The 18,961-nt window shown below is 36.2% G+C and overlaps 1 protein-coding gene across 1 annotated transcript in view; it reads left to right on the top strand.

Moving 5' to 3' along the window:
- LOC107692940 (AF4/FMR2 family member 4-like) overlaps positions 1-18,961 on the top strand; it is a 34,205-nt gene that overhangs the window by 12,719 nt on the left and 2,525 nt on the right. Inside the window, exons 5-19 of the mRNA XM_016492148.1 lie at positions 505-594; positions 948-978; positions 1,068-1,131; positions 3,612-3,704; positions 6,074-6,221; positions 9,504-10,486; positions 11,036-11,267; positions 11,960-12,048; positions 13,498-13,561; positions 13,651-13,701; positions 14,681-14,817; positions 14,906-14,977; positions 15,682-15,775; positions 16,660-16,703; positions 17,667-17,884. Coding sequence (XP_016347634.1) covers positions 505-594; positions 948-978; positions 1,068-1,131; positions 3,612-3,704; positions 6,074-6,221; positions 9,504-10,486; positions 11,036-11,267; positions 11,960-12,048; positions 13,498-13,561; positions 13,651-13,701; positions 14,681-14,817; positions 14,906-14,977; positions 15,682-15,775; positions 16,660-16,703; positions 17,667-17,884 — 2,410 coding nt within the window. The remainder of the gene's footprint in view (positions 1-504; positions 595-947; positions 979-1,067; positions 1,132-3,611; positions 3,705-6,073; positions 6,222-9,503; positions 10,487-11,035; positions 11,268-11,959; positions 12,049-13,497; positions 13,562-13,650; positions 13,702-14,680; positions 14,818-14,905; positions 14,978-15,681; positions 15,776-16,659; positions 16,704-17,666; positions 17,885-18,961) is intronic.

Raw genomic sequence — 18,961 nt, 5'->3', positions numbered from 1 at the left:
TTATGCCAAAAATCATAAGGATATTAAGTAAAGATCATGTTCCATGAAGATATTTTGTAAATTTCCTACTGTAAATACATCAAAACTTAATGTTTGATTAGTAATATGCATTGCTAAGAACTTTAAAGGCGATTTTCTCAGTATTTTGATTTTTTTGCACCCTCAGATTCCAGATTTTCAAATAGTTGTATCTCGGCCAAATATTGTCCTATCATCCTACATCAATGGAAAGCCTATTTATTCAGCTTTCAGATGATGTATCAATCTCAATTTCGAAAAATTGACCCTTATGACTGGTTTTGTGGTCCAGGGTCACATATGTAAAGTGTCGCTGAGATCTCAGAATGAAGGTGCAAATGCAATTCGGCTATAAAACATCAGCCATGAAACGCATGTTAATGCCATGTGTAAAGGAGGCCTCCATTGAGTTGTCAAAGCATTGAAGGAAAAGATTGTTCAAAACGAGCTTAAGCTCTTTCGATTGCATTTTTGTTTCTCCATCAGGAAATGACTCAGGTCTGGCCTCCTCCGCTAACAGCCATTCACACGCCCTGCAAGACAGAACCATCAAAATTTCCCTTCTCCACCTCCAAGGTCAGACATGAAAGGCTCACAGAGCAGCAGGACACCTGCCGCACACTCGCCTCGGTCCATTTTTATCATGTTTGGAAGATATAATAGAAACAATGAGTCAGTCATTCAGACAACAATAATGAAAATAATACCCACATGCATAAATACTAAAAACACGCAAAAACATATTTAGACCCGTAATGTGCACAAAGTCTATGAATGTCATTGCATTCGTTCGTTCAGCAAACAAATGATGATATAGTTTCAGAAAGTGTCCAGAATCATTTTGAACTTTTATATCTAATGTTTTAGCTTTTAAAACCAGTGCAACAATGTCATGTGTAATAAATGTATAACTGTTATCTTTGTTGTAGGATGCCCAGCACCTGTCTTTTGGGGCACAAAGTAAGTTCTAGAAATCATTTTATGAGACCGGCTCTTCGCTCTTTTGTAGTGATGCATTTTGTGCGCTGATGATTATTTTCCCTTCTTAGAAAAACTCTCAGGAAAGAGTGCGTCCACCAGTCACCCGTCTAAGCCGAGCGACAGCGACCAGAAGTGAGTCACTGTCTGATAAACTGAAATCTGCTTGTTGTGTCAGAAGCCCTGGAGCTTTTTCTTTTTAAACTATTTGAAGAGTTCAGTCAAGCATTAGGCATTTATTTTAGATCTGCAGATGTCTTGAGCCTTTCCTGTTCTTTTGTCCCCTAGTATTATATATTAAGGATATATTCCAATTAAAATGCAAGTTAAGCTTTATGAACAACATCTGTCAGTTACTACAGAAAATTATGTTTGGACTCCCTCAATAGGAAAAGCTGTTGATTGTGCAATGGTTGTCCCGTTGACTTTAGGGCTGCAACAAACAATTATTTTGATACTCGATTAATCTAACGAGTATTAGACCGATTAATCAGCTAATCATCGATTATTTTGCTGATTAATCAGTAGACATTTATTGATTATTCAGCTTTTGCTATTAGTTAAAATATTGAGTTATACATATTCTAACAAATAAATTAAGGTAATCACTTCAGCTTTTGAAAGTCATATGTAATTACAGTTATACAATTAATTTATATAAGTATATTTGGTACACAAAATGAGATGGCAGAGAAACTCTTATTCACCATTTAATTAGCTATATGAGAAAGTAGCTGAATGACACATCATTCTGCCTAAAATATCTTTTTGTAAGTCATATGGATAAGAAACTAAATAAAGGTAAGTGGTAAGACGTTTTATTTTTGGATAAACTATATTTTATTCACAACATAATCGCTCTTAAAATACCTTATAGTGTTATGGTAATCAAAACAGTCCTGAGCCTAGATCAAGCTTTGATATCTGCAAACCAAACTATAGCTTTAATTAAATGTTTTTTCCCCACTAATAAAAAGATTTTATCATTAGCTAGCTCCACACTCGACAGCTGCTTTATAACAGAAAATCAAGTTGTAATTCTAACTGAAAGCAACACTGACTCTGGTTTTTCGTGTTTAATACTGTAAAGCTGCTTGGTTTAAGGCTATCTATTGCATAAAGTACTATATAAATAAACGTGACGTGACTGGACTTTACTGGAGTACTGAACTGCAGAGCTCGTGCAAACATCCACATCGCTGTAATCAGATGCGTTTTAAACTGCTGCTTTCTCACCGCTGTCAGTTTTTGATGTGTTTATTTTGTTATTGAGAGGAAAGTGCGCAGTATATATTTACATATTCATCCAAACGCCGCTCAGCAGCCTCCGGTTCGGCTGCATTTGCTCTGAACTGAAGCACTGTGTCTTCTCTTGAATTGCATCCAGGAGAGCTGAATTACAGTCTTGCACTACAGCGCCACACTGGTCAAACTGTGTTATTGCAGGCTCTTACATTAGGTCATATGAGATCAAACGACTACTCGACGACAAAAATATTTGTTGATAATTTTTTATTGTCGATTATGTCGACTAATCATTTCAGCCCTAATTGACTTTCATTGTAAATGTATATTAGTGCACATGTTTAATGCGTTTTTACAAACTTGAGTACTAAATAGATAAATAAAAACACAAATTTAATTGATTTATATGAAGTAGCATGCCTTAGATTCTGTCTGTAGATAAATTGCATTTATCTTGTGGTATTCCTATATAGAAATGAGTAAAATGAAAAGTATATCCTAATATATTGAGTTTTTAAAGCTTTTTATCTTGGTGAAATCAGCACATCTCAGTATCTCAGGAGTATCTCAAGCATCTGTCGGGCTAGTTTTTTTGGTGTGTTCCACACGTTGGCAGCAGTTCGCCCCATTCAGCATGTTAAATCTGTGTCGGGCCCATCGGTGAGAGGGAGAACTCTGATTGAATGTTCAGTTTAGTGAACGAGTCAGTGCACAAGTGATGAAAACGAGCAAGTAAGTCAAGACGGCACAGACAGAAGGCTGTTCTAATGTGACGTTATCTTACCGGAGCGTTCCAATACGTGAATATTTTCATAACAACTTGAGCTGCTTAAAATAAAGAAAGTTATCAACATAACTGATATTCAAAATATTCAAAGCACTTCTTTGTTTACGTTTCGTATATCTGTTCATATCTCGTATATCTATGTTTCAGTTTCTCCTTTCGAATGACGAATATAGACTATTGATAGCTGCTGATATAGACAATTTCGGTTAAAATTGGAAAAAATAAAAATTCGCCTCTCATGTAATATGTAAAGTGTGGCTGAGATCTCTGTCTGATCCCAGTGGAGATGCATTCGAATGAAGGTGCAAATGCTATTTGGCTATAAAACATCAGAGGGAAGACGAAACGCATTGCAAACTGCTGCCAATGTGTGGAACACACCAAAAAAAAAACTAGCCTGACAGACGCTTGAGATACTGAGATGTGCCGATTTCAACAAGATGAAAAGCTTTAGAAGCTCAATATATTATGATACTTTTCATTGTACTCGTTTCTATATAGGAATATTACAAGATAAATGCACCGTCGGCTGCACCTTTGCAGTCGGCCTTAACTGATCTAATTTGCCTTGCTCTCATTTCAGCACGCTGCATGAAGATCTGAAGCTCAGCAGCAGCGAAGACAGTGACGGAGAGCAAGACCCTGCTAAAAACCCCTCCCGAAACACCTCAACAAGGTGACATTCAAGTTTATCATCACTCAAAACCACAACTCGCATTCAGAGAGATGGTGTACTTTATTTGTTCGGTTCCATGGCATAAGGTAACAATGAAACATTTTAACATGCACAATTAGGTTAGCCTTAATTTAAGGAACTGCTAATTTTGTCTGGTCTACTTTCTGGACCATAATGCATTTTGTTCCAGCCGAGAACTGCCTGCTTAGACAGGAAAGGACAGTCTGACCAACATGTGAAGCAACTAAACACAGTTTGAAATGTGGGATTTAGGGGCAAGTTTATCTGAAATATGCTATGATGTTATACATGTGTGAAAGAAATGAAATCCATTTCTTTTTGGTGCTGTCAAAATGAATCCCACTGATTGCTGGTGAGTTTTGGGACATTAAAGTCTGTAGTAAGGTATTTCAGTGTCTTGCACTATGCGCTTTGCTTCTGTCAGAAACTTAAAAGGAGTTTGAAACGTGTTTCTTGATTATGACGTTACTTGAGCTTGTCTTGAGTAATTTGCAAAAGCCTCCACACACTTTACAATCTCTAAGGTAGGTTTGCACCAGCCGTTCGTAAGTTCTTACTTCAGTTAAAGTCCATGCTAGAGACTTAGTAACTACTAGCTAGTTTGTAAGTAACTGTACTTTTATTTGGTTGCACCATTTGTTCTTAAGGCAGAATGTAGGTATTAGGTCATAAGCTCTAAAAAAAGTAATGCATAGTCAGATATGATGTTTACCCTCAAAGATCCAATAGCAAACACATGCAGAAGTTATATTAACATGCTGTAAATTTCAGTTTATCCTTGATTCTAACAACTTTTGCGTCATGCAGCTAATGGTAAAAATGGCCTTCCATTGATTTCCACTTAAAAAAACATTGTAAACAATTAAACAATTTTTATTAGTTCTGTCAGTTAAAACATTAACTAATTAATCAAACATTTTCCTGTGACTGGTTAATCTCACCTAACGTTAATTAGGAGATTCAATGTGAAAATATAATTATGATAACAATTTTTAATGTAGAATCAACAGTATATGGCAGTATATATGTGTTTGTATAATAGCTTCTTTTTACTAAGTACTATAAATGAATGCAAGTATCACCAATACTGATGCCTCTGTTACTGATGGATGAATTTTTTAAAAATCAATTACTGGGGATAAAATGAGTGTAAACTGAAGTTGTGCCATCATTTTTAACATTTTAATAGGCCTAAACTGTTACAGAACATTAAAAGAATATTGTAACTTAATTTATGTGAGGTATTTAAGTAAACAATCTTCACATAAATCCATTATAATAAATATCACATTTAGCTATGCCTTTAATATAGTGTGTTGTTTATAGTGTATGTAGTAATATAGGGATGTAATTTTATTTTGCACATCCATTTTTGCAATAAATAAGAAAATTACTTGTTAAAACCTTTGGTTTTAGTTAGTTAGCACCAAAAAAAAGTTTATTTTCCTTTTAGTAGTTCAACCTGAAATGCGTCAAACATAACGCATAATCAAACATCACATAAAGGTTGATCATAAAGCAGTTTAAATGCACAAAGAATTAAAAAAAAAGAACAGTTACCTTTCCTATTAGCAGCACAACCTGAATTGCGTCAATCAGTATTTTTATGTGAGTATAGGTCCTTATAAATAAGTAATATTATTATAATATTTATTTATAATTAATAATTTTACTTATTTTAGCAATTACTGTACACTTGCATGTCTTTAAAAAAAGAATTCAGTTAATTATTTTAATCAGAAAATGTACACATTTTATTACAGCCCTAAATGATGTAAATAACATTCAGAAACTGTATTTGAAATTAATAGCAATAAGTAAATACTGATACAAAAAAAAAGCAGAAATGAAATTTATTATTACTGATTTTAGGCGCGCTGTTTAGATCGGGTTTGTGTTGAAGAGCCACTAACAAAGTAATTTTTCACATAATGTTTTCTTAAAATGCGAGAGATTGAAGTAAAACGTGAGCTCATTGGTGCAATTCAGTCAATCTGCTATTTTATTCCTCCTGCTCATGGACTTTAGTAAATATTTAGTTTATACATAGTATACAAAGTTTAGTAGTGCATTTAGTAGTGTGTATGTTGTAACGTAGTGCCTCTTTATGTCCAAACTAGGGTAAGTTGTAACTTGCGCACAGCTGGTGCAAACGGCCCTACGTAAATCTTGTAAATGACAGGTAAAGAGATGCACATTGCTCATTATGGAAGCTTTTGGTAAATACACTTGCTCAAGGTGTGTTTTGTCATCATCTCACTTGGATTTGTGCCTTTGCAAAGTTGTAGTGAATGCATGAGGAAAGATGTAGCCAACAAGAAGGTAATTCATTTGTATGTCTACCCCAGTAACAACAGTAATAACAGCGAGGCTCCTGATCGAGACGACACCAGCAGTCACAGCGGTTCGGAGAGTAGCTCCGGCTCAGACAGCGAGAGCGAGAGCAGCTCTACAGACAGTGAGAACAACGAGCCACCTCGTCCTGCGTCACCCGAGGTGAATCGCCTGCACAAACACAACCTTCACACGCACGTGTAGATCAACTCGTCAGGTCAAGCGCTGATTTACTGCAGAGCAGGATTGCTCGATTATAATACAGTATGTAGGTTTGAGGATCGTTTTAGCCATTCCAATTCTGCTTTTCGGTTCCAGTTCTTACCGGTTTTGATTCCAATAGGGTAAAACATTTAGATATCAAACATATTTATTCTGTGTCTTTTTGCATGCATTCTTTTGCAGCTGAATCGCATGAACAAAAATCAGCAGCCTACAGAATAAAAAATGAGCAGCAAAAAGGAACTTTTGCTTATGGTTTTAACAAAAATAACACTGCAAAAACAATTAGACTAACTAATAAAGATTGTCAATATTATTAAAGACAAGTAGACAGTCAGTACAAAACTAAAATAAGAACCAATAAATGAATTAGCAGTAGCACAAATAATACAATACAGAAATTGAAATCAAATTTAAAATAACACTGTAGGTTTTTTGTTATAAATAAAATGTAGATTAATCTTTAAAGTTAGAAAAATTGTTATTCAGTCAAGATCAGTGAGTGATTTTTCTTTACTTTTGTTCTTTGATTGACTGCTGTCACTTTAAGACCGAATGCACAGATCCAATACACTGATGCATATGCGTCATCTTTCTCAACTGTTTACATTCACTTAAGACAAAACCAACTGTTTTTACAAGTGTATTTTAACTAAGGCTGTCAGAATTAACACGTTAATTGTGCGATAATTTTTTTTTTGTTTTCAGTTTAAAACGTTAAAAATATATAACACAATTAATGCAGCGCTGAGTTCTCTTTCACAGACAAAAACACACAAAATTGTGTCAAAATGCCCATTTTTGGTGAGTGACCTCGTAAACCTTGTCTTAAATGAGTTAAAGTCCTAAATGACCGTAAAGGGTAAGGAGAGAAAACCAGAAGTGTGTCAGATCCGCGTTACGTGTGTCAGGTTTTAAAGAGACAGCGCTGCTTTTAAAGTGAAACCTGCTGCAGTCTGTCTTTGATGGAAATCAGAGAACAGAAGAAAAGAGAATTAGTCACTGCTCTGCTCGCTGATTCACTTTTGTAGCTTGAATAAAGATGAATCTATATTAGGCATCAGTCGCAGTATTGGTATCAATGGTACTGGTCTTCATTAATAATAGGCTACTTAGTAAAAAGATGGCATTAAATACATATGTGACCCTGGACCACAAAACCAGTCATAAGGGTCAATTTTTCGAAATTGAGATTTATACATCATCTGAAAGCTGAATAAATAGGCTTTCCATTGATGTATGGTTTGTTAGGATAGGACAATATTTGGCCGAGATGCAACTATTTGAATATCTGGAATCTGAGGGTGCAAAAAAATCTAAATATTGAGAAAATCACCTTTAAAGTTGTCCAAATGAAGTTCTTAGCAATGCATATTACTAATCAAAAATTACATTTTAATATATTTAAAGTAGGAAATGTACAAAATATCTTCATGGAACATGATCTTTACTTAATATCCTAATGATTTTTGGCATAAAAGAAAAATCAATAATTTTGACCCATACAATGTATTTTTGGCTATTGCTACAAATATACCCCAGCGACTTAAGACTGCTTTTGTGCTCCAGGGTCACATATTTAAAATATACCATCTTTGTTGTTTCTACACTAATTCGGAGATTCAGTGTGAAATTATAACAATATAAACATATTAATATGCAATTAATTGTGATTAATTACATGAAAATGTGCAATTAATTTTTTTTAATCAATTGACATCACTAATTTTAATGTCATTTTGTGTATATTTGTCAGTTCAAGCACAAGACGATGCGAAAGAGAACTCAATTCGTTATTTGCACACTATACGAGTGCCGTTTAGATGTGTCCGAATTGAGTTCTCTTGCGCTTGAATGTTCACATTAAAATGCACACGCATTAAGCGGAATTGAAATGTGTGTCTTATCGAATCTACGGTTCTTGGAAATATAGAACCGGTTCTCAATCCCCAACCCTAACAATATGATGCATGTATATTAGGCTTGCCGCAATAGACAGTGCTGACGGTGATACCAGTGTTAAGCCGCAACACCGGTTACGTCACTTGCCCACCGCGGCACTGACCCCCACCGTCGTTTAGATTTTTTTTATAGTAATAAAAATCATTTAGTTCAGTTAGAGAACAGACACTACGATTAAAAACTGAACGCGACTGCTCAATGGAACGTGCCGAACAACAGTCACATCCCAGATCAGGAGCAGGAGTCAGATGAAAAGCACCTGTTTGGCAATATTTTGGATTTTGAAATGCCTGTTGACTTTTGCCGTTTATCTAAGGTGATTTTGGAAGTTTTTTTAAACATTCGTTTCTTATTTAATTGGTTCCACATTGTTTGCTGATTTTTACTTTATTTCAACTTTGTGTAATTTATTTACTTTATTTGACATCAAGGTGTATGCCGTGCCTCCAAGCTTTCTTAATCGTTTTGCTAATAAACGTTCTACGTTTCTTATTTATTTGGTTATTTGCTGAATTTTACTTTATTTAAACTTTGTGTCATTTATTTATTTTATTTGACATCAAGGTGTATGCCATGCCTCCAAGCTTTCTTAGTCGTTTTGCTAATAAACTTTCTACGTTTCTTATTTATTTGGTTATATATTTTACATTTTTACTTATTTCCAGTTTTGTAAAGGCTACCTATTTAAACTTTATGTAAGTTATTTGTTATTTTATATTAGGCATAGCCTGCCCTATAGCATTGTGTATTTATATTCGTTTTGTTAATAAAAGTTACATGTTTTATATATATATATATATATATATATATATATAGGCTAAAGTGAGTTTGACGTAGTATTTTGTTGTTGCATTCAAGCAATTGAAGCCAAATTGCCGCTAATTTGAAAGTGAAAGTAAAATGCACACGGTGCTTTTAAGCTATTTAAAAGCGAAGGAAAGCGAGAAAAGAGGGAAAATTCAAACGAACAATTGTTTTACGCCGAATTCCAGCTATTTGAAAATGAAAGTAAAATGCACACGCCGCTTTTACAAGCTAATTAATAGCGAGGAAAAGAGGAAACGCCCCTGTCCCCATGTGATACCGGTATTATCGGTGTTGTCACACGTCGATTAACCGGTGGGTAAATTTCCTCACCGTCACAACCCTAGTGTATATTTCCCTCAACATTGTTAGGCCATTAGGTTATACTAATTAGGTTTTATGCTAAACTGAGTTTGATGTCGCACTCAGTGCAAGTTTCCCTGTTTGACATCACAGCGGGAACAGCCCACGGCTAACAAATGGCAGCTGGACAACTGGTTCAAGAAAGTCAACAAGTTGTCCCCAGCTTCTCCGGTGGAGAACAGCAGCACGACGCCAACAAAGTATAAGAAAGAGGGGCGAGAAACCGGCTCCAGCAGGATCTACAGTGGCCCGGGTTCAAAAGACGTGACGCCCTCTGGCGGGCGAGACCTTCGGCCAAACCAGAAGGGGCAAGACAGGCGAAGTCAGAAGTCTCCTGCTCAGAGTGAGGGGGGAAGTCAGGGCGGGCGGCGAGTGGTGGTGGGCAAGAAGCAGCCTAAAAAGCCAGAGAAGCCGCCAGTGGTTGAGGAGCCGAAGGGTGGGCTCAAGGTGGAGACCGAACCCTCGCCCGAGATCCCGCCACACAGAGTCCGCGCGCCCAACAAAGGCCCCCGCAAACCCAACATCAAGAAGGAGCCCAAAACCTCCTCTCCTCGACCGGCACAAGACAAACGCAAGAAAACGGCCAGCAAGTCCCGCGAGTTCATAGAATCCGACTCGTCATCGTCGGACTCGGAGGGAAACGAAAGCGTCCCCTCGTCTTCGCAGACGCCGAGAGAGCAGTATGCCGAGAACCCGTCTGTCCTGTTCTCGCCCATGCTTTCCCCGCTGAGTGACCAAGAAGGGAGGCTGCTGTCCAGACTGGTGGTGCAGATCGACCTCGGTCTGCTGTCCAGAGTGCCTGGTCGAGTCTACAAGGAAACGGAGGTGAAAGCGGAGAGGAGCTCCCCTCCCGAGGGGAAAGACTTCCAGAAACAGCCGGGAGAAAAGGCAGCCAGCAAGGGGAAGAGAAAGCACAAGGTTGGTGGAAGCTGTTTTGTGGGGATTTTATTTTGGGGTATATTTAAAGACACTGCTTCAGCACTTCTTTTCACCCTCTGCCAGAAACGCTCTGTTGTAGATCCTATCTTGTTAAACGCCCACCTTCCGATCACCCAGTCTGTTGTGATTGGTCAGCCGCTTAAAGCATGTTGAGCATGGGTTTTGGTTGTATGCTTGGTTTAATTGTAAACGCACATTATTGTTCAACAGTTTGGGGTCATTAAAATTTTTTTTTTTTAAAGCCTCTTATGCTCACTAAGGCTACATTTGCTGTTGTGAGATTTTATTGCAATTTAAATATCTATTTTCAATTTGAATATATTGTAAACCATGTATTGTTGGCTATTGCTACAAATATACCCCAGCGACTTAAGACTGCTTTTGTGCTCCAGGGTCACAAATAACTTGTGAATTGACATTGACTTCTTTTTATTTATTTGTATTTTTTTTTTAAACACTGGCTTTTCGTTCTACAAAAGCATTAAAATGCATGACGTTGTGCTATATTTTAGTTATTGGCATATTCTTTCTGGCCACAAAAATATATATGCTTATGTAATATGTATGTAAAAAATAATGTCTTGAAAAGAGTGAAAGCCTATTTTCTATTGCACTAAATTGAATAGCAGACCATTACCCTCTCACATCAGTAGAGTCTTCAGAGCAGTGTAAATAATTGTCCCGAGCTGTTTGGTAATCATGTTAAATGTTTTCTGTAGCTCATCTAAGCGTGCTCAGGACAAAGAGAAGGAGTCTGCGCCCTCTCCTTCCATCACGCTGCAGCGGACGCCCAAATCAGAGCACCAGGGCCGCAAGCGGACGCTCAGCCAGTCCTCCGCCTCTGTACCCAGCAGCAAGAGCAGCTCCAACTCCAAACACCGCAAAGGCGACGACAAGCCCTTACGCAGGGATGCCAAGGTGTGTTTGCGCTTGTGGCCCTCTGTATGCTGCCAGTGTTTACAGTCTCCGCCTTTTGCGCAACACGTGTATGTACAGTGACGTATGGAGTGTCTGGAGGGTTTTGCAACACTTATGTAATAATGCAGTACTAAACTGACAGTTCTGTCCCGTCAGCCTCAAAGCAAGGAAAATTTCATATTTTTAATACGTGCATAGTTTTACATTCTACATAAATGCATATGTGCCACCTTTTCATTGTATTTGTGTGTGTGTCTATGTACATGCCTTTGCTTAGTATTTTCTAACTCTTTAGACTTTGTTTTGCCATAGCGAGGGTTTCAGCAAGTCTTAAATTCATAGTCATGTTATTAAATATTGCAAGCATTGCAAAAAAGTAATATTTTCCTCATTATTTTTGTTTTCCATCTAAACATTTACTTCAGGTGCAAATGTAAAGTCTTGAAAAATTGAACAAAATGAAAGTGTTTAAGCTTAAAACATCTGCCAGTGGGGAATGAAAACTTGTTTTCCATTTGAATTACGTAGATTTTTCTGAGCCAGTCGGCAGATATTTGTTCTTGTTTCAATCACAAACTCTTGATCGTCTTGGATCAGTTTCTCAGAAAACTAGACTTCTTATGTCATTATAAATGTATCTTGATTTAAGAATCCTTAGACATTTGTTAAGATGTTTTTTTTTTTATTTCCAGGAGAAAAGCTCTAAAACAGAGAATCCTATTGCAGTGCCGCCTCTCTCTGATGGCTCTAAATCTAGATCCAAACTCCTGTTTGAAGACAGGTATGGAGATTTTCATCTTTTGTCTGAATAATTAAGATCCTTTTACACTGTGTGATTGTGATAAAAGCTTTAATGTTAATCCGATTTAATGGTCTATTACTAGACCTTTTTCTTTTTTTTCCATCATGTCACACTGAGAAGTCACACCCAATTTGAAAAAACCCAAAAATATTCCTTAAGAAATTTCTCAAATAAGAAACACACTGAATTAGGCTTGCTGCGATAGACTGTGTTTTTCGGTTATACCGGTGTTAAGCCGCAACAACGGTTATGTAAATTGCCTACCGCGGCACCGCCCCCGCACCGTCGTTTTGATTTTTTTATAGAAACAAAAATAATTTAGCCTAGTTCAGTTAGAGGACAGACACTTTTAAAAACTAAACGCTCAATGCAGCGTGCCGAACCGTGCGCGAACGACAGTGCACCACAGAGCAGGAGTCAGATTTTATTTATCACGTGAGGAGAGTGAGTCGAGCTGACTGACAAGAGTGAGGTGAGACAGACAAGACGATGGCAGAAGATTGTTTAGAAAGGAAACGCAAAGGCGTCTGTTTGGCAGTATTTTAGATTTTAAAAAACCTATTGACTGGAAGTTTTTTTTTTTAACATTCGTTTCTTATTTGGTTCCACAGTGTTTGCTGATTACTTTATTTAAACTTTGTGTATTTTATTTTACATCAAGGTGTGTATGCCGTGCCTCCAAGCTTTCTTATTCGTTTTGCTAATAAACGTTCTGTTTCTTATTTATTTTGTTCCACAGTGTTTGCTGATTTTCAGTTTTATATACACATTTAAATTTTGTGTAGCCCAAGTAATTTTATTTGGCATATATGGTGTATTTTTATTCGTTTTGTTAATAAAAGTTATGAGTTTGACATTGTTGCTTGAATTGAATCGACACCGAATTGCCGCTAATTTGAAAGTGAAAGTAAAACGCGCACAGCACTTTTTCCAAGCTATTTTAAAGCCAAGAAATCCGAGGAAAAGAGGGAAAACTCAAACGAACAATTGCTTGGCGCCGAATTGCGGCACTTTTACAAGCCATTTGAAAGCTAAGAAAAGTGGGAAACTCAAACGAACTAACACCCGCTCCCACCCCAACGGTGATACCGGTATTACCGGTGTTGTCACACGTCGATTAACCGGTGGGAAAATTTCCTCACCGTCACAACCCTACACTGAATTAAACATTTGAAATCGACTCAAAGTCTTTGTTTTGTTTACAACATTTTTACAGTGCATGGTGAAATCTCATTGGTCTAAAATCTGGCTACACATAGTGGGGCATTTCAGCATCATGTATTGTTATTGGCTGTGATTATTTTCATTATTTATTACTTCATTGTTCAACTCTTCCGTCTTAATTTTTGGACATGGTGTTGAAGTTTTTGAACTTTTGATGTCACACTCTTTTGTGAAGTAACAGCCAGTCCTTCATCTGAATTGCAGGGTTCATTCAGCTGATCATTACCTTCAAGAAGCCAAGAAACTGAAACACAACGCAGATGCTCTGGTGAGGGTTTGTTTACTGGCCTACGGTTCTCGACGTGCGTGTCAGATAATCTGCATGATATTTCTGTGACCCCTGACCTTTTGTCTTAGTTCTACATTGAGAGCGACACAACAGGTGCTCTCCTCACACGAAGCACATGGGTCAGTTCTGTTTCTTTCTATAAAGGGGTTATCAAGCATCAAAAAATATTTAATGCAACCTTAATTTTTTTTTTTTTTCTGAGCAAAAAATAATGCCTATCATGCATTTTTATCATGGTTTACAGAAGACACCCACTATGATGTCATTCAGTGTAACACTAGTTCATATACTAAAAAAATCTTGTCAGGCCTATTTAAAATGAGAGTCATACGATGACATTAAAAGACTCACAGTGCAGCCCCTAAAATACTAATTAACTGTAATTTACTTCTTTACCAGTATTTGCCACTCAGCAAGATGTTTTTATTATTTAAAATATAATAGCATTTAGTATGATCACTTTTTCTTTTATATATTCGAGGTAACACTCAATTCTCACTATTAACAGTTGTTTATTAGCATGCATATTACTTATAAAATGCATATTAATGTCTTATTCTGCATGAGCATATTTTAGATCCCTTAATCCTACCTCATACCTAAACTAACAAATAACTTACTAAAAATTAATAAGCAGCAAGATTAGGAGTTTGAGGCAAAAGTGGTAGTTAATAGTGAGAATTGGTCCCCAAACTAAAGTGTGACCATATATTTTAATAAGTACTGGGCAGTATAATTGTTTCACTTTCACATAAATATATCTGTTACGCTGAATGAAGACAGAACATTATTTCACCTATATTTTTGACATGTTGTTTAAAGCATTAAAAGTAGATGCTTTACTTGCCTTTAATATGCTTTCTATGCATGTAAATTAAATTTGATGGGGACTCCAAAATGGGACGTCTCGTCTTTGACCCATATGTCAAAAATATGTGTCAGAAGTAAATGCAGGCATGAAAGCTGAGAATAAAAAAAGACAATTGATTGTCCTTTATAGCACATCTTTGCATTCTCACACATTTCGTAACATAACGTGTGGAATGGAGCTTAGTGTGGAGTTAGTTTTGGCTCTGATGTGCGTCGTCCTTTCCACAGATGGACCGGTTTGAGAAAGCCGTGTACTACCTGGATGCTGTGGTGTCTTTCATCGAGTGTGGAAACGCCCTGGAGAAAAGTGCCCAGGAGGCCAAATCGCCCTTCCCCATGTACGCAGAAACCGTGGAACTCATCAAGTAAGTTGCCAGAATATGTCCTCCAGCGTCTCTCTTCATTGTGCTTTCAAAGTTTGCTGACAAACGTGTGTGTTTGCGTGTTGTGCAGGTACACTATGAAGCTGAAGAGCTACCTGGCGCCGGATGCAACCTCTGCAGACAAAAGGCTAGCGGTGCTGTGGTACGTAGCAGAAACGCAGCAGTTCTGCACTTTTAGGTCAACCATGTTCATTCACAGCAAGGCCAACCACTGCTCTCTAAATGAAAACGAGGGAGAATATGAGGAGATAATCATCTTCATTGTGGACACAGTGAACTAATAATCGAATGGGTTGTGTTTTAAATCGATTAAAGTGCACTGAATCGTCGTGAAGACTGACTCATGGTTTATTTGCATGTATGCTTTCATAATCTTTATAATCTAAAATTTCCTACAGAGTGATGTTAAAGGAATAGTTCACCCAAAAATTAGAATCCTGTCATTATTTACTCCTAGTACACTTGTGTGAGTTTCTTTGTTCTGTTGAACACAAAAGAAGATATTTTACAGAATGTTGGTAACCAGACTGTTTCCGGTCCCCATTGACTTTTTCTGTACTAAGGAAGTCAATGGCTGCCATCAACTGTTTGGCTATCAACATTCTTCAAACTATCTTTTTATCTTCAAGGAAACTCATACAGGTTTGGAACAAGTGGAGGGTGAGTAAATGATGACAAAATATTCATTTTTGGCAGACTATTCCTTCAAATGTATTGCCAATGTTTGATCCCAGTTATAAAGTAAAGATAAAGTAAAAAAATAAAGTAAACCTAAGTTAATGTGGATCCAGTGTTTGGTAACCAGTGGCAGATCTAATCAGTGGATCCGTCTGTGTCTCTCTGCAGCCTGAGGTGCCAAGCGCTCCTGTATTTGAGGCTCTTCAAGCTACGCAAAGAAAGTGCACTGAAATACTCTAAAACGCTCACTGAACACTTGAAGGTAACGGGATTTTCTGTTTTTTATATTACGACTATAAGGTTGGCATGTCAAGGTTCGGTAACACTTTATTTAAAGGTGTCCTTGTTACACATGTTACATGTACTTACTATTATAATAACAATAAATTATGCATAATTACATGCAAGTAACCCTAAGCCAAACCCTAATCCTAACCCTAACCATATAGTAAGTGCGTGTAGTTAATTAATATTACTCAGTACTTAAATGTATAATTACACTGTAACAAGGACACCTTAAAATAGAGTGTAACCCAAGGTTCCTCTTCTCAAACTATTTGCAGATCTACACTACAGTTTAAATGTTTTGAGTCTGTATGATTTTTTTTTAATGTTTTTGAAAGAACCAAGGCTGTGTTTTGCTTTGTTAAATATCATTATATTAATTAAATATTTAAAAATATGATTACAATTTAAACTGATTTCTGTTTGAATTTAAATGTTTTATTGTAAAATGTAATTTATGTCTGTGATCTAAAGCTGTATTTTCAGCATCATTACTCCAGTCTTCAGTGTCACATGATCCTTCAGACATCATTCTTAATATGCTGATTTGCTGCTCAAGAAACATTTCTATTACTTTACTGTCTTTTGATCAATCTAATGTGTCCTTGCTAAATCTAAAAATATTAATTTCATTAAAAAAAAATCTTACTGACCCCAAACTTTTTAACGGTAGTGTAGGTCTGAAATAATCCAGTATGACAAAATTACTGAAAACATGAAAACCTTGTTGTATTTGTCTGTGAAAAGATTACTATGATGTGAAATTTAATTGTTGTTGTTGTTAATTTTTCTCAAAATGTTTCAAAATCATAACATATACAAGATGTATTAACTAAGGTTTTATTTATTTATTTTTTCCAGAATTCGTTGAGTAATACCCAAGCTCCGTCTCCTGGAGTAGCAAAGTAAGTTACATTCGTTTATATTATTATTGTAGATTGTGTAAATATTATAGAAATGTGAGGGTGTCCACCCACAACATCATAGCAACCGCATGTCAGTGTGTAACAACACGTTAGCAACATCCTGGCAACCACATTTAAAAAAATAAATAAATAAAAATATAGTAAAAAAAATATATAGACCAATAGGTATTTCGCTCCACTTTTATATACCAGATCACAGGTTGTCATTATGCAATGGCAAACAGTAAATAACTTGCAAATTAACAAAATTGATATTAAAATTTATTTTATTTTTTTTTTGCACTTGCCTTTCTTTCTAAAAATGTGTTAAAACGTGAGGTTGTGCTATGTTCTCTTCTTGAAATATAAGCCAGTATTTCAAAATGCACATTTAATGCCATGCATTGCAAATAAAAATATAAAATATCTTCCTCAGTATTTGTTTTTAGTTATAAATATTTAAACATCAAGATACATTAAATTACTCAAAAATATAACAAAATTATATGAGTTTATGCTTAAAGCAACCTTTTTTCCAAAATAATTTTTTTTCAGTCCATTGGCAGATATTTGTTCTTTTTTTAATCATAAACTCACTTCATTTTGATCAATTTCTCAAAAATCAAGACTTCCTATCATTTCATTTTGCTTCTCAAGTAAATGTATCTTGATTTTAAGAATTAAGATTTTGCACTGAAAACAAGACAGATATACTGATGAAGAGCATCACCTTTTTTCAGTGTGGAAAGATGATACAGTAAATTCAATTTTCAATTTATTCTTTACATTATAAGTCTTAACTATACCTTCATAAAACCTGCAGAAACCCTGTACATATGAATAAACTTAGTTTTCATAGTTTATCTTGGTAGTTAGTCTCTTAAACACTTCCAGTGAGGACAGGAGGAATAGCTCTTCATTGCGTCCTGACTCGCTCTCGTCTCTGTCCTCTGCGTCCTGCAGTAAAACGGCGGGAATGCCGTCTCCGGTCTCTCCTAAACTGTCTCCTGGCAGTGCGGGCAGCTACTCCTCCAGCAGCTCCAGCCAGAGCACCAGCTCCTCCGTCACCATCCCCCAGCGCATCCACCAGATGGCAGCCAGCTACGTCCAGGTCACCTCCAACTTCCTCTACGCCATCGAGGTGTGGGAGCAGGCCGAACAGCTCGCCAAAGAGCAGAGAGGTATTTGTTTTTACATCTGCCTTTTTCCAAATAAAACCAAGTCCATCTTCCTGAAGCTGTACTGAGGTGCTTTTGTGACTCCACACATCTTTTCTGACTTTTCTTCAGTCATTCTGTTTCTAAGCAAGCAGGAATTTTCATGGAAAGCATTGCATTGTCTGTTGTATTATTTGCTTACAGTATTGATAGATTACAAGTTGGATATATAGTACATCTACTTTACCCATACAGTACTCTCATGTAGAGCAATATATACTATATAGCATATCTCAACTGTGCAATTGTTTGTATTGTTGCAAAAATGTAAACTCTATTTTCGCAAATCTATGTATAAATTTGGATGTATATCTTTATAGCTCTATTTGCATACATACAGTACTCTCATGTAAAGCAATATATTCTAAATGTCAGCTGCTTGTTTTTTTTTCGTTGCAGAATGTAATTATTAATGCCGAGCTTTTTATGGAAATTTGGATATACAGTGCCGTTCAAAAGTTTGGGATCAGAATAATTTTTTTATGTTTTTAAAGAAGTTTCTTCTGCTCATCAAGGCTGCATTTATTTGATCAAATATACAGAAATATTATTGCCATTTAAAATGCTGGTTTTCTATTTGAATATACTTTAAAATGTAATTTATTCGTATGATCAAAGCTGAATTTTCAGCATCATTACTCCAGTCTTCAGTGTCACATGATCCTTCAGAAATCATTCTAATATGCTGATTTATTATCAATGCTGGAAACAGTTGTGCTGCTTAATATTTTTTTTGGAACCTGTGATACTTTTTTTTTTTTCAGGATTCTTAGATGAATAAAAAGTAAAAAAGAACAGCATTTATTTAACACACACAAAACACACATATATATATATATATATATATATATATATATATATATCTGTCTATATCTAATCTGCTAAATGTGACTATAAGGCATGAAGATATTAAGATATTGTAAACATTTAATATTATGACTTTCTGTAAAAAACGGTGTATATTGTGAAAAACGCTTTATTTATAACTCAATCTGACTTGATTCTGGCTCAGGATCTGTTCCTGCTCGTCTTGTCTTGTGT

The sequence above is a fragment of the Sinocyclocheilus anshuiensis genome, unplaced genomic scaffold, assembly GCF_001515605.1.
Source record: "Sinocyclocheilus anshuiensis isolate Anshui unplaced genomic scaffold, SAMN03320099.WGS_v1.1 scaffold658, whole genome shotgun sequence".
NCBI lineage: Eukaryota > Metazoa > Chordata > Actinopteri > Cypriniformes > Cyprinidae > Sinocyclocheilus > Sinocyclocheilus anshuiensis.
The sequence above is the reverse complement of the archived record's forward strand: the minus strand, read 5'-3'. Positions and strand labels throughout refer to the sequence as shown.